The sequence below is a fragment of the Bombina bombina genome, chromosome 4, assembly GCF_027579735.1.
Source record: "Bombina bombina isolate aBomBom1 chromosome 4, aBomBom1.pri, whole genome shotgun sequence".
NCBI lineage: Eukaryota > Metazoa > Chordata > Amphibia > Anura > Bombinatoridae > Bombina > Bombina bombina.
Genome location: NC_069502.1, coordinates 84,675,974 through 84,699,701, shown reverse-complemented (window position 1 = coordinate 84,699,701; position 23,728 = coordinate 84,675,974). Strand labels below are relative to the sequence as shown.

The following is a 23,728-nucleotide window of genomic DNA, read 5'->3' as shown; positions in this document are numbered from 1 at the left end:
ACAGATTTCTGCCTTGTCGGTGTTACTTCACAAAAAGCTGGCAGCTGTGCCAGATGTTCAAGCCTTTGTTCAGGCTCTGGTTAGAATCAAGCCTGTTTACAAACCTTTGACTCCTCCTTGGAGTCTCAATTTAGTTCTTTCAGTTCTTCAGGGGGTTCCGTTTGAACCCTTACATTCCGTTGATATTAAGTTATTATCTTGGAAAGTTTTGTTTTTAGTTGCAATTTCTTCTGCTAGAAGAGTCTCAGAATTATCTGCTCTGCAGTGTTCTCCTCCTTATCTGGTGTTCCATGCAGATAAGGTGGTTTTACGTACTAAACCTGGTTTTCTTCCAAAAGTTGTTTCTAACAAAAACATTAACCAGGAGATTATCGTACCTTCTCTGTGTCCAAAACCAGTTTCAAAGAAGGAACGTTTGTTGCACAATTTGGATGTTGTTCGCGCTCTAAAATTCTATTTAGATGCTACAAAGGATTTTAGACAAACATCTTCCTTGTTTGTTGTTTATTCAGGTAAAAGGAGAGGTCAAAAAGCAACTTCTACCTCTCTCTCTTTTTGGATTAAAAGCATCATCAGATTGGCTTACGAGACTGCCGGACGGCAGCCTCCCGAAAGAATCACAGCTCATTCCACTAGGGCTGTGGCTTCCACATGGGCCTTCAAGAACGAGGCTTCTGTTGATCAGATATGTAGGGCAGCGACTTGGTCTTCACTGCACACTTTTACCAAATTTTACAAGTTTGATACTTTTGCTTCTTCTGAGGCTATTTTTGGGAGAAAGGTTTTGCAAGCCGTGGTGCCTTCCATTTAGGTGACCTGATTTGCTCCCTCCCTTCATCCGTGTCCTAAAGCTTTGGTATTGGTTCCCACAAGTAAGGATGACGCCGTGGACCGGACACACCTATGTTGGAGAAAACAGAATTTATGTTTACCTGATAAATTTCTTTCTCCAACGGTGTGTCCGGTCCACGGCCCGCCCTGGTTTTTTAATCAGGTCTGATAATTTATTTTCTTTAACTACAGTCACCACGGTACCATATGGTTTCTCCTATGCAAATATTCCTCCTTAACGTCGGTCGAATGACTGGGGTAGGCGGAGCCTAGGAGGGATCATGTGACCAGCTTTGCTGGGCTCTTTGCCATTTCCTGTTGGGGAAGAGAATATCCCACAAGTAAGGATGACGCCGTGGACCGGACACACCGTTGGAGAAAGAAATTTATCAGGTAAACATAAATTCTGTTTTTTTAAAGTTTTATTAGTTGTTTAAATAGTGACAAAAATAAGTGTAACTTTTAAATATCTATTAAACAATGGAAGTTGCCATATTGTTACTTTCTCTGCTGTGGCCAGTTGAGGACAGTTATAACTAGGTCACTAGAGTGTGCAGCCAATGACTGGGTGGAATATAACAGGGTTCTGCACTTCCATTTCTAACTGAAACTGAAATGCTCACAATTTCAGAATGGAATAACAGGAAAAGGGGACAAAATAAATAATGAACGTTTTATTGTAGAGTTTTTATATATAAAAATATATAATATATATATATATATATATATATATATATATATATATATATATATATATATATATATACTTGCGTTAAGTAGCCAATACATGAAATCTTATACAGGAAACAAGAACCTATTACTAAGGGCTTTAATCCCTTATTTACCATGATGTACCCTGTACATCACTGTTAGTTAAGGGTTTTTTGGCCCATAATAGTGTTGGACTCGCCGCAAACGGCAAGATCACACTATTATGACCTCCATCCCTCCTGCAGGCCTTCTGATATAGCACAGTCTTGACACTGGCGGTGAGACTGTGAATTAAAAAAAACAAGCCCAATTGAAAGACCAACAATGTACAGGGTATACCAATGGTCATTAAGGGGTTAAACAATTACAATTATAACATTGTTGGAAACACTTGAACTACGGTAAATGTGTGTAAGTGAAAAATATTCGGATGTCTGTTTTAATTGGTTAAGTAGTTTGCTGGATAGAACAAGAGAAATTGCAGAGGCAAATAAGGGGCTCGCTGTTGGCATTCCTTTTGCTCAAGCGTGCAGAATTCTTAAGACGCTATTGCCTTTGTGAAGTATCTCGCCTCACAGTTAAGTTGCGCTAAATGGATGTTTGTCTAGGTTTTTTGTTTTTTTTCCTTTCTCTTTAACTGTTCTAGTGGTTCTTTTGTACGTATGTTATAGTGGACAATTTTATTGAGAGATTATTTTTCATTTGAATTTGGTCTGTAATATTTTGAAGGTTTTTGTGTGTGTGACAATGGGTGGTTATAAGTCTCTAAATTCTGCAAATTTTCAGTTGTAATGTTGCTTCAAGTTTTTTTGGTTTTGTTTTAGCAAAAGATTAGTTTCCCAATCCAGCTGGATTTTATCTAGGCCAGTGTCTTTGAGAACAAAGATCTTTACATAAATATTTTAGAGCTCTCCACTCGTTTCTTTTCAAAAGAAGTTATGAACTCCTAGACCCATAAAAGGGACATGAAACACAACATTTTTATTTCACGTTGCAGATGGATCATACAATTTAAAAAAAAAAAAATCCAATTTATTTCTATTATCTGATTTGATTTATTCTCTTTGCTCAGAAGTAGTGATGTTCTGCTGGACCTAGTTGCTGATTGGTGGCTGCACATATATGCCTCTTGTCATTGGCTCACTAGCTCCCAGTAGTGGATTGTTGCTTCAACAAAGGATACCAAGAGAATGACTCAAATGAATACAATTGTAATCACTATCTGAATCATGAACATGTAAGAAGCGGCATTGCTTATAACCGCTCTAGTCACACATGTTCAGGTTTCTTCTTAGAACCTTAGCTTATCCTTTGTATACTGAATCCGGAAGCCGTACTTCTATGGCGCCTGTTCTATCCTTTTCTTTCCTAGATTTTTAAAGAAACCAAGTTATCCTTAGATCCTATATTCAATGCACATAGTTTCTAATAAAAAGAAGAAAAGACAGGCATAGCATTCTTTTGTTTGAATATGCAAAATCGGAATTATTCTGTAACACTTTTTTGAAGAATGTTTCTACCACAAAATTATAATAAAATAATAAAGTTTTTGGGGGCGATTTTATCAAGCTGAGGTGGACAGGGGCGCAAATACGTGCCCCTGTCTGCGCCACTTGCCTCTGGCGGGCTGAATTCCCCTGGCGGAATTCAGCATTGCACACGAGCACAATTTTGCACTTGCGTGCATTCCCACCTCCTGCCCGTGCACAGCCAATCACGCGCGGGCAGGAGCGGTCAATCTCCCCAGTTGGAATATACCGGGGAGATTGAATTTCGCCACTAAAAAGGTGGCGAAAAGTTAGGAAAGCAGCGGTCTGATGACCGCAGTTTGTTAAATACGGCGTGCAGGTTCTCTTGTGAGAACCTGCAGTCGTATGGGGTCAAGGCTTGCGAAACCTTTGATAAATCGACCCTTTTATTCTCTTTTTCCCGACATTTTGACTCCATGTTAGAATGTGATGTTTTACATTGTGGTTAGAGGTAACTCCCATGTGCCTTTCACGAAAAGTGTAAGGGGAATTTTAACTTATTTGTAAATCCTTTTAATATTGAAAAAGTACAGATCCTTCCCATGAGGATCTTGCTTATTTCTACGCCTCCAATTTATGCAGACTGAAGAAAGAGTTATAACCTTCCTTTCTGGTCCAATTAAAATATATATATAGTGTTTATAATATGCACTTATTTTATATGATTTTATTTACATTAGAAAACATAATTGTGTGCATATTTTTTTGATCTCATATATAAATATGCAGTAATAGAAGGACTAATGTGTTCCCCAGATAAAACAGAAGATGATGCTGATCGCGAAGCCCAGTTGTTGGAAATGAGACTTACGCTAACCGAAGAAAGAAATGCAGTCATGGTGCCTTCGGCAGGAAGTGGAATTCCTGGGTCTCCTGCAAACTGGTAAGAGGGAAATTAATTATACATTGATTTTGCCTGACTCACATGGTATTTGAATTTACCCCTTTACTTCTGTAAATGCTAAGTTTTGATCAATATTGACAAACTCAAAGTTCATATTTTTCATGGCTGAATCAGACCCTTAGTTAAAGGGATATAAAACCCACATTTTTTCTTTCATGATTCAGATATAGCATGCAAAAATGGGCCAGCTCCTAAGCTTACATTCTTGCTTTTTCAAATAAAGATACAGAGAGAACGAAGAAAAACTAATAGGAGTAAATTAGAAAGTTGCTTAAAATTGCGTGCTCTGACTCATGTTTTATATCCCTTTAAGTGTTTAGACTGTGTGGTAGCTCCATTCCTGAAATTTTTTTGGATTTTAGCGTAATTTTCTTGTGTATAATTCACTGCAGGAACGAACCCAGAGTGACTTATATCATGCAGGATTTTGTATATAATTGTGTCCTCAGAAGGTATTGTTGCGTTTGAGGAGCCAATGTCAGAAGTAAGTGAGGTTGTCGCTTCTTATTATGTAGCACAGAGAATATTCCAGTAGCCGATAGGAAGAGATCATCTCTCTGGATTCGTAAACAAATGTTTTTTGGAAGCCTAGTAACAAAATAACTGTATTAAGTATGACAGGCTCTAGCACTGATTACCAAGACAACATACCTTGGGTTGCTAATAGTCAATAAAGTAGAACGCCAGTATGCAGGTGGGTGAATATGCATATGCCCTCCACAGTCCTCTCCCGCTGTGCCTGCAGATGCATTATTTTATCATCAAAGTATTTTATAAAAAATGTTAAATATAATAAAAGGTCACTGTACTTGCTTAGTACATCCAAAATAAATGTAATGAAAACTCAGATCACACAACATTTATTTATTATTGGAGTTTTTTGGGTTCTCAGGTATATTTGACATGTTTTGTTGTTAAGTCTTTGTCTCCCTATTCTACACTGAAGGCGTTAATTTATTGTATTTCTGAAGTAGGACATTCTGTTCCCACATGTTTTTTTATAAGGTAAAAGGGCACGTCATTAACGCATTTATTGACCTTTAAGGTTATGGCACTATTACTCGGTAAGAAAACACTTTAATCTTCTACCCCAATATTTTGCTCTTGAACAAAATAATATTGACCTTCTGCTGGATCTGAGTCAATTTTAAGCCCTCTGCACTTTACCCAGGCAAAAATGTAGGAGTTCTTATGTTAATTATCCAGCTCGTATACTTAAAAGGATATAGAGATATAAAAATGAGACTTTATTATTTTGCCTGTGGTTTAGATGTCTGGTTCCCTTTAGTCAGCAGCAGACTTTGTGCAATTTTCTAAGCATTATGAAAGTGCAAATTAAAACCACAGCGAAACCTCTGCATTAATTATAGATGAAAGCAGGGAGGAGGCGAGTAATGTTGCACACAATTTAGTGGCAATAAACTAGTCCATCGCTGACATCCTGATTCAATTAGTAGGACATAATAATTACATTGGGAAAAGATGTTGAAACAGCAATCACATTTTTTGCCACGTTTTCCATGTCGGAGAACGCTTTAACAGAAGCACAAAACTCCCAGGTTTGCCAACATGTAAATATTTGAAATATTAACTTTTATGTTGTGAGTTATATGGTGCTACATATTTTTAGTTTGTGTTTTACTAACCATTTGTAAAGTGTAACGCTCTATCTATGCAAATTATAAACGTATAAAATAATATTTATAATACTTTTCCGGATGCAAAAAAAGAATACAACACACTCTCTTTGTATTAAAGGGACATGAAACCCAAATTTTTATTTTCATGATTCAGATAGAGCACACACTTTTAAACAACTTTCCAATTCTCTCCTATTATCAAATATGATTTGTTCTCTTGGTATCCTTTATTGAAGAAGCAGAAATGCATTACTGGAATCTAGGTAATGCATTAAGTGAACAAATAAAATGAGGCATATATGTGCAGCCACCAATCAGCAGCTTCTGAGCCTACCTAGGTATCCCTTTTTATCAAAAGAATACCAAGAGAACAAAACAAATTAAAAGCAAGAAACAAATTGGAACGTTATTTAAAATCACATGCTCTTTCTGAATCATGAAAGGAAAAAAAATTGGGTTTCTTGTCCCTTTAATATTAACTTAAAAAATATATTATCTTATCAGAGGTAAATTTCTATTTGGTGTTGTTAAAACTGGCCAAGATGTGTTCTTGATTAATATAGCCCATATAAAAAAAATAGAATGAAATGAAACAAATTAGTCCTGACATATTACTCCCATATTAATGCTATAGAATAATTGTCGTCTGTGTTTAGTTTGATAATAGTGGTATTTCTCCAACATAGGTGTGTCCGGTCCACGGCGTCATCCTTACTTGTGGGATATTCTCTTCCCCAACAGGAAATGGCAAAGAGCCCAGCAAAGCTGGTCACATGATCCCTCCTAGGCTCCGCCTTCCCCAGTCATTCTCTTTGCCGTTGTACAGGCAACATCTCCACGGAGATGGCTTAGAGTTTTTTGGTGTTTAAATGTAGTTTTTATTCTTCAATCAAGAGTTTGTTATTTTAAAATAGTGCTGGTATGTACTATTTACTCTGAAACAGGAAAGAGATGAAGATTTCTGTTTGTAAGAGGAAAATGATTTTAGCAACCGTTACTAAAATCGATGGCTGTTTCCACACAGGACTGTTGAGAGGAATTAACTTCAGTTGGGGGAAACAGTGAGCAGACTTTTGCTGCTTGAGGTATGACACATTTCTAACAAGACTTGGTAATGCTGGAAGCTGTCATTTTCCCTATGGGATCCGGTAAGCCATTTTTATTAAATAAGAATAAAGGGCTTCACAAGGGCTTTAAAGACTGGTAGACATTTTTCTGGGCTAAAACGATTGATTTATAAGCATTTTTAATAGTTTATAGCTTTGAGGAGTTATTTTATTCTTGGGAATTATGTTGAATAACCGGCAGGCACTGTATTGGACACCTTTTTCTCTGGGGGCCTTCTCTAATCATAGGCAGAGCCTCATTTTCGCGCCACTAATGCGCAGTTGTTTTTGGGAAGCAAGGCATGCAGATGCATGTGTGAGGAGCTCAGATACATAGAAAAAGCTTACTGAAGGCGTCATTTGGTATCGTATTCCCCTCTGGGCTTGGTTGGGTCTCAGCAAAGCAGATACCAGGGACTATATAGGGGTTAAATATAAAAACGGCTCCGGTTCCGTTATTTTAAGAGTTAAAGCTTTCAAATTTGGTGTGCAATACTTTTAAGGCTTTAAGACACTGTGGTGAAATTTTGGTGAATTTTGCACAATTCCTTCATACTTTTTCACATATTCAGTAATAAAGTGTGTTCAGTTTAAAATTTAAAGTGACAGTAACGGTTTTATTTTAAAACGTTTTTTGTATGGCTAACTCTTTTACTTTAGACGCCACTTTGCAATTGGCTAGATTAGCGGCGAAAAATTCGGGGTTTGCTATTGTGGCGCGCAGAGCGCTTTGGCTAAAATCTTGGTCAGCGGATGCATCTTCCAAGAACAAATTGCTTAACATACCTTTCAAGGGGAAAACGCTGTTTGGCCCTGACTTGAAAGAGATTATTTCAGATATCACTGGGGGTAAGGGCCACGCCCTTCCTCAGGATAGGTCTTTTAAGGCTAAAAATAAACCAAATTTTCGTCCCTTTCGCAGAAACGGACCAGCCCCAAGTTCTACATCCTCTAAGCAAGAGGGTAATACTTCTCAAACCAAGCCAGCCTGGAGGCCAATGCAAGGCTGGAACAAAGGTAAGCAGGCCAAGAAACCTGCCACTGCTACCAAGACAGCATGAGATGTTGGCCCCCGATCCGGGACCGGATCTGGTGGGGGGCAGACTTTCTCTCTTCGCTCAGGCTTGGGCAAGAGATGTTCTGGATCCTTGGGCGCTAGAAATAGTCTCCCAAGGTTATCTTCTGGAATTCAAGGAGCTACCCCCAAGGGGGAGGTTCCACAGGTCTCAATTGTCTTCAGACCACATAAAAAGACAGGCATTCTTACATTGTGTAGAAGACCTGTTAAAAATGGGAGTGATTCATCCTGTTCCATTAGGAGAACAAGGGATGGGATTCTACTCCAATCTGTTCATAGTTCCCAAAAAAGAGGGAACATTCAGACCAATCTTAGATCTCAAGATCCTAAACAAATTTCTCAAGGTTCCATCGTTCAAAATGGAAACCATTCGGACAATTCTTCCTACCATCCAGGAAGGTCAATTCATGACCACGGTGGATTTAAAGGATGCGTATCTACATATTCCTATCCACAAGGAACATCATCGGTTCCTAAGGTTCGCCTTTCTGGACAAGCATTACCAGTTTGTGGCACTTCCATTCGGATTAGCCACTGCTCCAAGAATTTTCACAAAGGTACTAGGGTCCCTTCTAGCGGTGCTAAGACCAAGGGGCATTGCAGTAGTACCTTACTTGGACGACATACTGATTCAAGCGTCGTCCCTACCACAAGCAAAGGCTCATACGGACATTGTCCTGGCCTTTCTCAGATCTCACGGGTGGAAAGTGAACGTAGAAAAAAGTTCTCTATCTCCGTCAACAAGAGTTCCCTTCTTGGGAAGAATAATAGACTCCTTAGAAATGAGGATTTTTCTGACAGAGGCCAGAAAATCAAAACTTCTAAGCTCTTGTCAAGTACTTCATTCTCTTCTTCTTCCTTCCATAGCGCAGTGCATGGAAGTAATAGGTTTGATGGTCGCGGCAATGGACATAGTTCCTTTTGCGCGAATTCATCTGAGACCATTACAACTGTGCATGCTCAGTCAGTGGAATGGGGATTATACAGACTTGTCCCCGACGATACAAGTAGATCAGAGGACCAGAGATTCACTCCGTTGGTGGCTGACCCTGGACAACCTGTCACAGGGGATGAGCTTCCGCAGACCAGAGTGGGTCATTGTCACGACCGACGCCAGTCTGGTGGGCTGGGGCGCGGTCTGGGAACCCCTGAAAGCTCAGGGTCTTTGGTCTCGGGAAGAATCTCTTCTCCCGATAAATATTCTGGAACTGAGAGCGATATTCAATGCTCTCAAGGCTTGGCCTCAGCTAGCAAAGGCCAAATTCATACGGTTTCAATCAGACAACATGACGACTGTTGCGTATATCAACCATCAGGGGGGAACAAGGAGTTCCCTGGCGATGGAAGAAGTGACCAAAATCATTCAATGGGCGGAGACTCACTCCTGCCACTTGTCTGCAATCCACATCCCAGGAGTGGAAAATTGGGAAGCGGATTTTCTGAGTCGTCAGACATTTCATCCGGGGGAGTGGGAACTCCATCCGGAAATCTTTGCCCAAATAACTCAATTGTGGGGCATTCCAGACATGGATCTGATGGCCTCTCGTCAGAACTTCAAGGTTCCTTGCTACGGGTCCAGATCCAGGGATCCCAAGGCGACTCTAGTAGATGCACTAGTAGCACCTTGGACCTTCAACCTAGCTTATGTATTCCCACCGTTTCCTCTCATCCCCAGGTTGGTAGCCAGGATCAATCAGGAGAGGGCATCGGTGATCTTGATAGCTCCTGCGTGGCCACGCAGGACTTGGTATGCAGACCTGGTGAATATGTCATCGGCTCCACCATGGAAGCTACCTTTGAGACAGGACCTTCTTGTTCAAGGTCCGTTCGAACATCCGAATCTGGCCTCACTCCAACTGACTGCTTGGAGATTGAACGCTTGATTTTATCAAAGCGAGGGTTCTCAGATTCTGTCATTGATACTCTTGTTCAGGCCAGAAAGCCTGTAACTAGAAAAATCTACCATAAAATATGGAAAAAATATATCTGTTGGTGTGAATCTAAAGGATTCCCATGGAACAAGATAAAAAATCCTAAGATTCTATCCTTTCTTCAAGAAGGTTTGGAGAAAGGATTATCTGCAAGTTCTTTGAAGGGACAGATTTCTGCTTTATCTGTTTTACTTCACAAAAAGCTGGCGGCTGTGCCAGATGTTCAAGCTTTTGTTCAGGCTCTGGTTAGAATCAAGCCTGTTTACAAACCTTTGACTCCTCCTTGGAGTCTCAATTTAGTTCTTTCAGTTCTTCAAGGGGTTCCGTTTGAACCCTTACATTCCGTAGATATCAAGTTATTATCTTGGAAAGTTTTGTTTTTGGTTGCAATTTCTTCTGCTAGAAGAGTTTCAGAGTTATCTGCTCTGCAGTGTTCTCCTCCTTATCTGGTGTTCCATGCAGATAAGGTGGTTTTGCGTACTAAACCTGGTTTTCTTCCGAAAGTTGTTTCTAACAAAAACATTAACCAGGAGATAGTCGTGCCTTCTTTGTGTCCGAATCCAGTTTCAAAGAAGGAACGTTTGTTGCACAATTTGGATGTAGTTCGTGCTCTAAAATTCTATTTAGATTCTACAAAGGATTTCAGACAAACATCTTCCTTGTTTGTTGTTTATTCTGGTAAACGGAGAGGTCAAAAAGCAACTTCTACCTCTCTCTCTTTTTGGCTTAAAAGCATCATCAGATTGGCTTATGAGACTGCCGGACGGCAGCCTCCTGAAAGAATCACAGCTCATTCCACTTGGGCCGTGGCTTCCACATGGGCCTTCAAGAACGAGGCTTCTGTTGATCAGATATGTAAGGCAGCGACTTGGTCTTCTCTGCACACTTTTACTAAATTTTACAAATTTGATACTTTTGCTTCTTCTGAGGCTATTTTTGGGAGAAAGGTTTTGCAAGCCGTGGTGCCTTCCATCTAGGTGACCTGATTTGCTCCCTCCCATCATCCGTGTCCTAAAGCTTTGGTATTGGTTCCCACAAGTAAGGATGACGCCGTGGACCGGACACACCTATGTTGGAGAAAACAGAATTTATGTTTACCTGATAAATTACTTTCTCCAACGGTGTGTCCGGTCCACGGCCCGCCCTGGTTTTTTAATCAGGTCTGATGATTTATTTTCTTTAACTACAGTCACCACGGTATCATATGATTTCTCCTATGCAAATATTCCTCCTTTACGTCGGTCGAATGACTGGGGAAGGCGGAGCCTAGGAGGGATCATGTGACCAGCTTTGCTGGGCTCTTTGCCATTTCCTGTTGGGGAAGAGAATATCCCACAAGTAAGGATGACGCCGTGGACCGGACACACCGTTGGAGAAAGTAATTTATCAGGTAAACATAAATTCTGTTTTTTCTAAGGATAGGAGAAGGGAAACCTGTTTCTGCCAATATCTGGCCCCAATCTATCATGATGGTTTCGAAGCCTAAAGGAACATTTTAATTTAATAGGTTTAAGTAGAAATGTCAAAGGGTCCATTGGCAAACAGGTAGCAATCCCTTTCAATTTCAGGTATCGATAAGCTTGTATTAAAGGGCATTGGCACTATGTTTGTATTACTGTACCTCTCGAGCTACAGCCCCTCCGGCATGCCTCACTTTTGTGCCTGTATATTTGGCTAATTGTGAGTTAGATAGCGTTGCCATAGCAACGTTATATTAATTTCTGTTATTCCTGCAGAGGATGAGGATTTGCTCATATTTCTGAATATCAGTGGGCACTCTTTGCCTATTAGTTGTACTTGAAGCACATTGTTCTCTTTATAAGCGTATAGTGATTAAAATGAGAAGCATCCTGTTCTACAAACAATAAAATGCAGCTTGTGTGTGTGCATTTGAAAGTCTTGGAGAGAAAAAAAACTTGTTTGTAGCCCAGTATCGCAAAAATACATTGTTTCTGCAAACACTTGGAACAAACCGCAAAAATGTCTTTCATGGGGGGCGGAGCCTGTAGCTGAAGAAGCAAGACGCATACTAAAGAGGCTCCTGAATTTATTTGCTTTAAATTATATTAATCTAACTTCTAGAAAGATTTCCAATAGGATCCTAAAGATAATTGCACCCTGCAGCGGGATATTGCTGAGGACTTTAGCTGGGGACCTAATGATTGCATGCTTGCAGCCTTTTTTAGTGCTGTAGATCTCATCAATAGCATGGAGGGAGCCATCTTTTCTGAGATTCAAGCCCTGTTTGCGAGGCATAAGCTGCTGATACTCAATAGATTTGACACCCTAATAGCAGCTGTAGAAGCGGAGCACACCGGTGTAAGGCAACATGAGCCTGCTGTGAAGGAGGAGACAAGCCCCAGAGTGCAGCTCGACATCATGCAGCTAAACATGGCGGAAGCTCCTGATATGCCTACCTACCCTCAGGAGACGCGATCGCAGGCTGTAGCTGTGATGGATAGCTTCGGCAGCGCTAGTGGATCACCTGGTGGGCTGCATCGTGACCTATGGGCACTCAAGCACAGTGTCTATGTGGACAAGGAAGCCCCCGCTTATGGCAGTGAGGTAACGGAAGCAGTTAAGGTTACTGGTGGAGATGTGGGTTGGTGTGTGGCCAGCGCCCGCGGACATGACACTGCCGACGTGAGTAAGGAGAAAGTGGTCTGCCGCCATTTTACAGACCTGAGTCCCGCAGCCGCTTTAAATCTGGATATAGCCCTGCAGCTTAGGACCATACTGCTTGGGGGCACTTGGCTGTCTGACATTCATGATCCAGTCGGAGTCGGGTGAGGTATTGGTCACAAACGGGGATGCGGTCTGCTCGGGACTAGTACAGCTCTTGATCCCTGCCGTTTACCCCGCACTGAGTCTTGAACACTGTTGCCTTGGCTGCTTTAGTTGAAGCGGAGGATTTTGCTCTTATAAATGTAAAGCAACTGAGACAGTGGACACCTACAAATTTACCTCCTTTGTGCACCCATTTTTTGTATATATGGAACGGGTTTGTGGTGTGGGGGGGGTAGCGATTGTACCTAGGTGTGGGGAGCCTGTTTGTATGAAGCCATGAGGTCTGAACTTGGATGGGCTCCCTATACATTTCAGGATTGGAAATTTATAGTATACTGTATGTCTTATTCAATACACTCATGTTTAAACATTCTATAATAGTACTGAACTGTACTGGTCTGTGCAACTTAAGCCTTCGATTTTATCATATATATCTTGGGATAGGGGTGGGGAGTCAGAGGCTGACAGGACTCGCATATTAACTGTGCGTCATCTTACTAATTTTTACTATAAGTTTATTGTGCAGTTGGGGTGTTTCCTGCCTCCTTGATCCCCCTCATTAATATGTTTCCTAGAAGAGAGTCCATAATACATGTTCGGCCCTATAAATTAAATCTGCTTAGTTTGATGAGTGAAACCAGTGTGGGAGGGATATGCCTCATACAACATTTAAATGTACACATGCATGCCAACCATCTCAGTCTAATACAGCACATGAGCTTTTATAAAGATTATATCTTTTAGTCCGCCCCACATTGTGGAGTTATGTTTGAATATCCTGTGACCCGTTACCCATCCTTTGGTTTAAAATGAAAAGTCACAAACTCAACTATATTAGAGTAAACGATATTTTATTGAGATTGACCTGATGAGAAACAGATAATTCTTATAGTTATTACACTAAGTAAAATGAATATGATAAATTCTAGATCACAGTAGCCAAATTTATGTAAATAGGGGTCAGTCTAGTGTTAAAGTGGACACCCTGAGAGCTGAAGAGAGTGATGCTTTTATAGCATATAACCAACAATATAGAACTTACCTAGTTAATTTTGATTTGTGCTCAGGTTACCATCGAATTTAATAACCTTAGGGCCCTATTAGAGGTCTGATTAAGATCCCTTTTCCATATATGCCCTGTAGAAAGACAAACCCCTCATCTCTACTGTGGCCCCTCTCTGAGATTATGCACTGAGGAGTGAGAAAGTATTTCCATCTGAAAACGACTTGAGAACCACTGTTTGCTTATTAAGTGGGACTTTATTATCATTTTAGGCTCTGCACCCCTTTCCCTTCCCGCCTCCCTTTTCCCCCCCCTTCCTTCCTTTCCCCCCTCCCTTCCCACCTTCTCCCCCTCCCTTCCCAACCTTCCCTTCCCTCCCTTTCTACCCTCCTTCCCTTCCACCCCCCCCCCTTTCCCTTTCTTGCCTCCTTTTCCTCCTTCCCTCTTCCCCCTCTTCCCTCTTCCCCCTCTTCCCTCTCTTCTCCCTTCCCTCTCTTCCCCCCTCTCCCCCCTCTTCTCCCTCCCCTCTCTTTCCCCCTCTCCCCCTCCTTCTTTCACCCTCTCCCCCTCCTTCTTTCCCCTCTTCCACTCCCTCCTTCCCTTTCTCTCCAACCTTCTCTTTCCCCTCCCCGCCCCTCTTCCCCCCCCCCCTCTTTTTTTCTTTTTTTTTTAAAAAAAGGAGAGAAAAAAAAAAAAACTGTGTGGGAAGGGATAATTACCTTATCCTCCACACCCCTTTTGGCAGAGTTAGGTAGTCTCTGCCCTGTTCGCAGAGCCCTTACCGTATCCTGCACCTATATGAGCGTGAAAAAAGGGCTCTTCGGATCTTTACAATAAATAGATTTGTTAGGATTGTTTTATGTGTCTAATGTTTACAGACTGTTTGCTATCATAATCTTAATGGTGATGTTAGCTTGTTTATATGTTTGACAAATGTGTTAGAACTGCTGATGTGATGATCTAAGTTCGAGGATTTTGAGTGATTAATATATGCGACCCCCATGTATTTCTCCAGATAGATTACTCATTTTTCTAAGCTTGCAACCTTAGCTGCGAACCCTACTCATCTTGTACTAGCTGATCTAGGATGACTAGCTACATTTACTCCCCTACTAATTTACAGAGTTATGCGAGTCGCAGTCACTACAGTCTTATTTTTCTAGCTCAAAGTGGTGAACCTGGGTACTTAATAATGTTCAAGGTTTGTGTCTACCCAGGTTTGCAGTAGTAACAGAAGTCCATATCAATATATCTCCTCTATCAGTTTGTCGAGTTGACTATAATACATTAACTAGAAATAACTTAAGTACACTGCTGTACTTCTATACTTCAATAGTATCTATGGACTCCCAACTTTGACGCTATTTCATTCACATTGACACTAGACTCTGATTTTCGCTTTGTTTTTGGGTCCTCAGTGACTGGCTAAGGTTTCTGGCCCCCTAAGTGGGCCTGTTTGCTTGGAGGACATTACGATCCAACAATCTTAAAAAAATGAGGTAACCAGAATATTATATCCTGTTGATTTGATGAGTGTGGATGTTTCCATATGATGTATTGTACTTGCTTGATATGTGTTATTCCTACAGGATGTGTATAGTTTGTATCTTTTCCGATATGACTGTATTGTAAAAGCTAATTTTACCTCAATAAAAACACATTTAAAAAAAAAAAAAAAAAAAAAATGTCTTTCATGTATCACATAGAGAATACAATTTTAAACTTTCCAATTTACTTTTATTTCTTTTGCTTCATTCTTTAGATATCCTTTGTTGCAGAAATAGCAATGCACATGGGTAAGCCAATCACACGAGTCATCTATGTACAGCCACCAATCAGCAGCTACTGAACCTATTTAGATATGCTTTTCAACAAAGGATATCAAAAGAATGAAGCAAATTAGCTAATAGACGTAAATTGGAAAGTTGTTTAAAATTGCTTGTTATTTCTAAATCATTAAATCCGATTAAAGGGACATTAATCTGCTGAGCACAACTGCAGTAGTATGGTTACTTCTCACCGTGATACTGTTTTTCTTCTTCTGCCTGCAGTTCTCTCATATTTGAACCACTTACATGTGCTAGTTGGTGGCGCACCATACTCTGCACACTGGGCGCTACCATCTTGGAGCTTAGGTGTTACTGCACTGTGTGACAGAAGTAGTGCACATTCACAGATCAGTGACATTGGCTGTTTTTTTCATAGCTGTGTTGTGCATTTTTGGTTAGCAGCTTGATACTGAGTGGAATCTATACAGTTTTGCAGTGGCTGAATGGCTCTGTATTATTCATTTTTACAGATTTTACCTTTTTTCAGAGACACAACGCTAGAACAATTATTCAGCAGCAAAGCATTTATTCTGGTTCATCAGCGACCGAAAGCAATGAAATACATGTAGAATGCAAGATTAATACTCGTTCTGATTTGCATAGAGATACACAACAGTTCGTATACCATTGTGTCATTACGTATGTAAATAAATAACCACATAGTGCATGTGATAAACCTGTTATAGATAACCATCAAATATTCAAGTAGTTAGTAGGCTTAAAAGGTTATCTACCAATTTTCCTACTATGTTTTCATAAGTACATTCCTTCGCTAACTACTATACAAGATTATTATCAGCAACCGTTGCAATTGCTAAGGTTTATGAAATAAACCATATGGGATTGACACTTTCCTTGCTGTATCATTCATCTGGCCCTTTTATATATGTTATGTACCTTTTAAGCTGTACTTAAACAAATGTAAACCTCCCATTCTATTGTGTGATCTAACCCAAAGTACACAATACAGCTGTGAGAAAGCCGACAACATCAGCAATCTGATTGCTCAACGCTTCTGTCACTAGGTGCAAAAATACATGAGTTCCAATATGGCGGGGCCCAGGATAAAAATACAGAACCTCACCAACCAGTACCTGTAAAGGGCTAAAATAAGACAACGGATAAGTGATAAAGGTTTAGGAGATAAAAGAATAACCCAGCTGTTTAATGTCCCTTTAAAGTGAAAATAAAAAGTGGTATTTAATGTGCACAGCAGTGAATTAGCAGCATTTTGCTGTATGGCTGTTAAAGGGACACAAGTCAAAACTGAACTCTCAAATACACAATGCAATTTAATGTACTTTTTTTCTGTTGGTATATTTTGTTAAAATGCATGCCCATGTAGGCTTAAGCGCAGCAATGCAGTACTGGGACGTAGATGGTGATTGGTGGCTATACACATTTGTCTCGTCGTCATTGGCTCATCAAATGTGTTCATCTAGGTGCCAGTAATTAAGCTGACTTGCAGGGATTAAACAAATAATATGCAAGCCATAGTGTAATAATATCTATAACACGGTAGAGCATTGTGCTTATGCACTTTCGTTTATTTTCAAAGGATTTCTCTGCTAACATGATGACTTCTATTCTTGTTTGTTTTTAATTTGCATGTTTGTGTCTGTTTTAGGACTCCAGCCCCAGGAATGGAAACGCACATCCCTGTGATATTCCTTGATCTTAATGGTATGTATTGATGCATACTGTTTTTTCCTGATCGACAGACTGGAATACCATGATATTAATACAAATCTAGATTGATTACATATATGGTATGAACCTAATGGAAGGAGACCACATAGGTGTATGCTGGGCACTAACCACGTCTGGTACAGATCTTCAGTCCGAGCTCCCCACTGGATGTGAATGTATGTAGCTAAAATAAGTTTGTGTATGGAATTCCGCGGTCACGCCAGCAAAGCATTTCTCAGACCTAAACAAACTTCATCAGGGGTTCCTGTTGAGAAAAAAATATATATATATGGAACCAGTAAAACATGACAGTGTATCACATATTAACAACTCAAATGAGATGTCAAATGTTTGAATCAAAGAAAAAAATATATTTTATTATCATATAAATGCTAAAAATACATCCAGTCATGTAACATGAAGAAACGTACAGTTTAAGGCCAAAATGAATAAATTGAAAGTGTAGACATATATACAAGGAGTCCGCTAATAACAACTGACACATTTATCCTTTTATATGAAAAATCCATTCAGATCAAATCAATCGTTTCACCAATCACAGCTTGGCTTTTCAAGGATCCTTGAAAAAGCCAAGCTGTGATTGATGAAACAATAGTTTGAGTAGTGACGTCACAAAAGGGGCGGAGCCTTGTTCCTTACTGGACTAACAGAGCATTCATTGGACATTGTGATACACAGTCTTTTGCTTGTAGTAGTCTGATTGGGACAGTCTCATTATATGCCTTGTGACTTGTTTTTAATAAATTTGTTATACTTTTTAACCACTTCTGATTCATCCTTTGGAGCTGGAACATCCTTCTTTGACTTGCCTCCTATTAGGAGCTTCCTGTGCCTATATATCTAGAGCTTGATTTTGAAGCTCTAGACAATGTGATTTCCTTTTTCTAGGTTCTGCTATAAATTTCACATAACCACGTGATTACCTGGGACTTTTATCCTTTCTCCTGTTAAGTGTAGTCAGTCCACGGGTCATCATTACTTATGGGATATTAACTCCTCCCCAACAGGAAGTGCAAGAGGATCACCCAAGCAGAGCTGCTATATAGCTCCTCCCCTCTACGTCACACCCAGTCATTCTCTTGCACCCAACTAATAGATAGGATGTGTGAGAGGACTGTGGTGATTAAACTTAGTTTTTTATATCTTCAATCAAAAGTTTGTTATTTTAAACGACACCGGAGTGTGTTGTTTCCTTCTCAGGCAGAATTTGAAGAAGAATCTACCTGAGTTTTTGTATATGATCTTAGCGGACGTAACTAAGATCCGTTTGCTGTTCTCGGCCATTCTGAGGAGTAAGGTAACTTCAGATCAGGGGACAGCGGGCAGGCTCACCTGCAAAGAGGTATGTTGCAGTATATTATTTTCTAAGGAATGGAATTGACTTTGAAAATACTGCTAATACCGATATAATGTAAGTACAGCCTTAAATGCAGTAGTAGCAACTGGTATCAGGCTGACATGTATATATGTTAACACTTAAGTATTTCTGGGGAATGGCACTTCACTGGGAAAATACTGTATGCATATATTTTTTAGCCTAACTTGCAGTGGGAGCGACTAGCAGCAGGCTTTTTAAAGACTTTTCATATATTTGATTTTAAACGTTTGCTGGCATGTTAAATCGTTTAATATCTGAGGTACTTGGTGAAAATGTTTTGGGCTTTATTTTCCACATGGCTGTCGTTGTTTTAAATTAAAACAGTTTATTGAGCTCCCCTCACTGTTGTAGTGTGAGTGGGAGGGGCCTATTTTGGCGCTTTTACTACGCATCAGAAATTCAGTCACAGTCTGTCTTTTTCTCCCTGCATGATCCAGGACGTCTCCACAGAGCTCAGGGGTCTTCAAAACTAATTTTGAGGGAGGTAATCACTCACAGCAGACCTGTGAGACTGTGCTTGACTGTGATAAAAACGTTTATATTGTCAATTGTTATACGTTTTTTTCTGATATTAAGGGTTAATCATCCATTGCTAATGTGTGCAATCCTTTGCTAATTTTGATTTATATAACTAATCCGGTTCATTGTTATTCAACTGTGACAGTTTTTGTGTGCTTCTTAAAGGCACAGTAACGTTTTTACATATTGCTTGTAAATTTAGTTGAAAAGTATTTCCAAGCTTGCTAGTCTAATTGCTAGTTTGTTTAAACATGTCTGACTCAGAGGAAACTCTCTGTGCAATATGTTCAAAAGCCGAGGTGGAGCCCAATAGAAATTTATGTACTAATTGCATTGATGCTACTTTAAATAAAAGTCAATCTGTAGATGTTAAGCAACATTCACCAGACAACTAGAGGGAAGTTATGCCGACTAACTTGCCTCACGTGTCAGTACCTGCATCTCCCGCTCAGGAGGTGCGTGATATTGTAACGCCAAGTACATCAGGGCGGCCATTACAAATCACTTTACAAGACATGGCTAATGTTATGACTGAAGTTTTGTCTAAATTGCCAGAACTTAGAGGTAAACGAGATCACTCTGGGATGAGAACAGAGTATACTGATAATGCTAGGGCCATGTCTGATACTGCGTCACAATATGCAGAGCATGAGGACGGAGAGCTTCATTCTGCGGGTGACGGATCTGATCCAAATAAGTTGGATTCAGACATTTCAAATTTTAAGTTTAAGCTGGAAAACCTCCGTGTGTTGCTAGGGGAGGTGTTAGCGGCTCTGAATGATTGTAACACAGTTGCAATCCCAGAGAAAATGTGTAGGTTGGATAAATATTTTGCGGTACCGACGAGTACTGACGTTTTTCCTATACCTAAGAGACTTACTGAAATTATTACTAAGGAGTGGGACAGACCCGGTGTGCCTTTCTCACCCCCTCCTATATTCAGAAAAATGTTTCCAATAGACGCCACCACACGGGACTTATGGCAAACGGTCCCTAAGGTGGAGGGAGCAGTTTCTACTTTAGCTAAGCGTACCACTATCCCGGTGGAGGATAGCTGTGCTTTTTCAGATCCAATGGATAAGAAGTTAGAGGGTTACCTTAAGAAAATGTTTGTTCAACAAGGTTTTATATTACAACCCCTTGCATGCATTGCGCCTGTCACGGCTGCGGCTGCATTTTGGTTTGAGTCTCTGGAAGACACCCTTGACATTAGATGAGATTTCACTTAAGCTTAAAACTCTTAAGCTAGCTAATTCATTTATTTCTGATGCCGTAGTACATTTAACTAAACTTACGGCTAAGAATTTCGGATTCGCCATTCAGGCACGCAGAGCGCTGTGGCTAAAATCCTGGTCAGCTGATGTAACTTCTAAATCGAAATTACTTAACATACCTTTCAAGGGGCAGACTTTATTCGGGCCCGGTTTGAAAGAAATTATCGCTGATATTACGGGAGGTAAAGGCCATGCCCTGCCTCAAGACAGAGCCAAACCTAGGGCTAGACAGTCTAATTTTCGTGCCTTTCGTAACTTCAAGGCAGGAGCAGCATCAACTTCCTCTGCTCCAAAACAGGAAGGAGCTGTTGCTCGCTACAGACAAGGCTGGAAACCTAACCAGACCTGGAACAAGGGCAAGCAGGCCAGAAAACCTGCTGCTGCCCCTAAGACAGCATGAAGTGAGGGCCCCCGATTCAGAAGCGGATCTAGTGGGGGGCAGACTCTCTCTCTTCACCCAGGCTTGGGCAAGAGATGTCCAGGATCCCTGGGCGTTGGAGATCATATCTCAGGGATATCTTCTGGACTTCAAAGCTTCTCCTCCACAAGGGAGATTTCACCTTTCAAGGTTGTCAACAAACCAGATAAAGAAAGAGGCGTTTCTACGCTGTGTACAAGACCTTTTACTAATGGGAGTGATCCACCCAGTTCCGCGGTCGGAACACGGACAAGGGTTTTACTCAAATCTGTTTGTGGTTCCCAAAAAAGAGGGAACCTTCAGACCAATATTGGATTTAAAGATCCTAAACAAATTCCTAAGAGTTCCATCGTTCAAGATGGAAACTACTCGGACAATCTTACCCATGATCCAAAGAGGTCAGTACATGACCACAGTGGATTTAAAGGATGCTTACCTTCACATACCGATTCACAGAGAACATTACCGGTATCTAAGGTTTGCCTTCCTAGACAGGCATTACCAGTTTGTAGCTCTTCCCTTCGGATTGGCTACGGCTCCAAGAATATTTACAAAGGTTCTGGGCTCTCTTCTGGCGGTACTAAGACCGCGAGGAATTTCGGTAGCTCCGTACCTAGACGACATTCTGATACAAGCGTCAAGCTTTCAAACTGCCAAGTCTCATACAGAGTTAGTACTGGCTTTTCTAAGGTCGCATGGGTGGAAAGTAAACAAGGAGAAGAGTTCTCTCTTACCACTCACAAGAGTTCCCTTCTTGGGGACTCTTATAGATTCTGTAGAAATGAAAATTTACCTGACAGAGGACAGGTTAACAAAGCTTCTAAATGCTTGCCGGGTCCTTCATTCCATTCAACACCCGTCAGTGGTTCAATGCATGGAGGTAATCGGCTTAATGGTAGCGGCAATGGACATAGTTCCTTTTGCACGCCTGCACCTCAGACCGCTGCAATTGTGCATGCTAAGTCAGTGGAATGGGGATTACTCAGATTTGTCCCCTACGCTGAATCTGGATCAGGAGACCAGAGATTCTCTTCTATGGTGGCTTTCTCGGCCGCATCTGTCCAGGGGGATGCCCTTCAGCAGGCCAGACTGGACAGTTGTAACTACAGACGCCAGCCTTCTAGGTTGGGGCGCTGTCTGGAATTCCCTGAAGGCTCAGGGATCATGGACTCAAGAGGAGAGTCTCCTTCCAATAAACATTCTGGAATTGAGAGCAGTTCTCAATGCCCTACTGGCTTGGCCTCAGTTAGCAACTCTGAGGTTTATCAGGTTTCAGACGGACAACATCACGACTGTGGCTTACATCAACCATCAGGGAGGGACAAGAAGTTCCCTAGCGATGATGGAAGTCTCAAAGATAATTCGCTGGGCAGAGTCTCACTCTTGCCACCTGTCAGCGATCCACATCCCAGGAGTGGACAACTGGGAGGCGGATTTCCTAAGTCACCAGACTTTTCATCCGGGGGAGTGGGAACTTCATCCGGAGGTCTTTGCCCAAATACTTCGACGTTGGGGCAAACCAGATATGGATCTCATGGCGTCTCGCCAGAACGCCAAGCTTCCTCGTTACGGGTCCAGGTCCAGGGACCCGGGAGCGGTCTTGATAGATGCCTTGACAGCACCCTGGACCTTCAGGATGGCTTATGTGTTTCCACCATTCCCGATGCTTCCTCGTTTGATTGCAAGGATCAAACAGGAGAAAGCATCAGTGATTCTAATAGCACCTGCGTGGCCACGCAGGACCTGGTATGCAGATCTAGTGGACATGTCATCCTGTCCACCTTGGTCTCTGCCTCTGAGACAGGACCTTCTAATTCAGGGTCCTTTCAAACATCAAAACCTAATTTCTCTGAAGCTGACTGCATGGAAATTGAACGCTTAATTTTATCAAAGCGTGGATTTTCAGAGCCAGTAATTGATACCTTAATACAGGCTAGGAAACCTGTTACCAGGAAAATCTACCATAAGATATGGCGTAAATACTTACACTGGTGCGAATCCAAGGGTTACTCATGGAGTAAGGTTAGGATTCCTAGGATATTGTCTTTTCTACAAGAAGGTTTAGAAAAGGGTTTATCTGCTAGTTCGTTAAAGGGACAGATCTCAGCTCTGTCCATCCTTTTACACAAGCGTCTGTCAGAAGTTCCAGACGTTCAGGCTTTTTGTCAGGCTTTGGCCAGGATTAAGCCTGTGTTTAAATCTGTTGCTCCGCCGTGGAGCTTAAACTTAGTTCTTAACGTTTTACAGGGTGTTCCGTTTGAACCCCTTCACTCCATTGATATCAAGCTGTTATCTTGGAAAGTTCTGTTTTTAATGGCTATTTCCTCGGCTCGTAGAGTCTCTGAATTATCAGCCTTACATTGTGATTCTCCGTATCTGATTTTCCATTCAGATAAGGTAGTTCTGCGTACTAAACCTGGGTTCTTACCTAAGGTAGTCACTAACAAGAATATCAATCAAGAAATTGTTGTTCCATCACTGTGTCCTAACCCTTCTTCAAAGAAGGAACGACTTCTGCACAATCTAGATGTAGTCCGTGCCCTGAAATTTTATTTACAGGCAACTAAAGATTTTCGACAAACTTCTTCCCTGTTTGTCGTTTATTCTGGACAGAGGAGAGGTCAAAAATCATCTGCTACCTCTCTATCCTTTTGGCTTCGTAGCATAATACGTTTAGCCTATGAGACTGCTGGACAGCAACCTCCTGAAAGGATTACAGCTCATTCTACTAGAGCTGTGGCTTCCACTTGGGCCTTTAAGAACGAGGCCTCTGTTGAACAGATTTGCAAGGCGGCAACTTGGTCTTCTCTTCATACTTTTTCCAAATTTTACAAATTTGACACTTATGCTTCTTCGGAGGCTGTTTTTGGGAGAAAGGTTCTTCAGGCAGTGGTTCCTTCCGTATAGAGATCCTGCCTATCCCTCCCGTCATCCGTGTACTTAGCTTTGGTATTGGTATCCCATAAGTAATGATGACCCGTGGACTGACTACACTTAACAGGAGAAAACATAATTTATGCTTACCTGATAAATTCCTTTCTCCTGTAGTGTAGTCAGTCCACGGCCCGCCCTGTTTTTTA

The 23,728-nt window shown here is 41.0% G+C and overlaps 1 protein-coding gene across 1 annotated transcript in view; it reads left to right on the top strand.

Moving 5' to 3' along the window:
- Positions 1-23,728, top strand: part of KIF13B (kinesin family member 13B) — a 654,496-nt gene that overhangs the window by 492,085 nt on the left and 138,683 nt on the right. The window contains exons 28-29 of the mRNA XM_053709534.1: positions 3,828-3,954; positions 16,977-17,032. Coding sequence (XP_053565509.1) covers positions 3,828-3,954; positions 16,977-17,032 — 183 coding nt within the window. The remainder of the gene's footprint in view (positions 1-3,827; positions 3,955-16,976; positions 17,033-23,728) is intronic.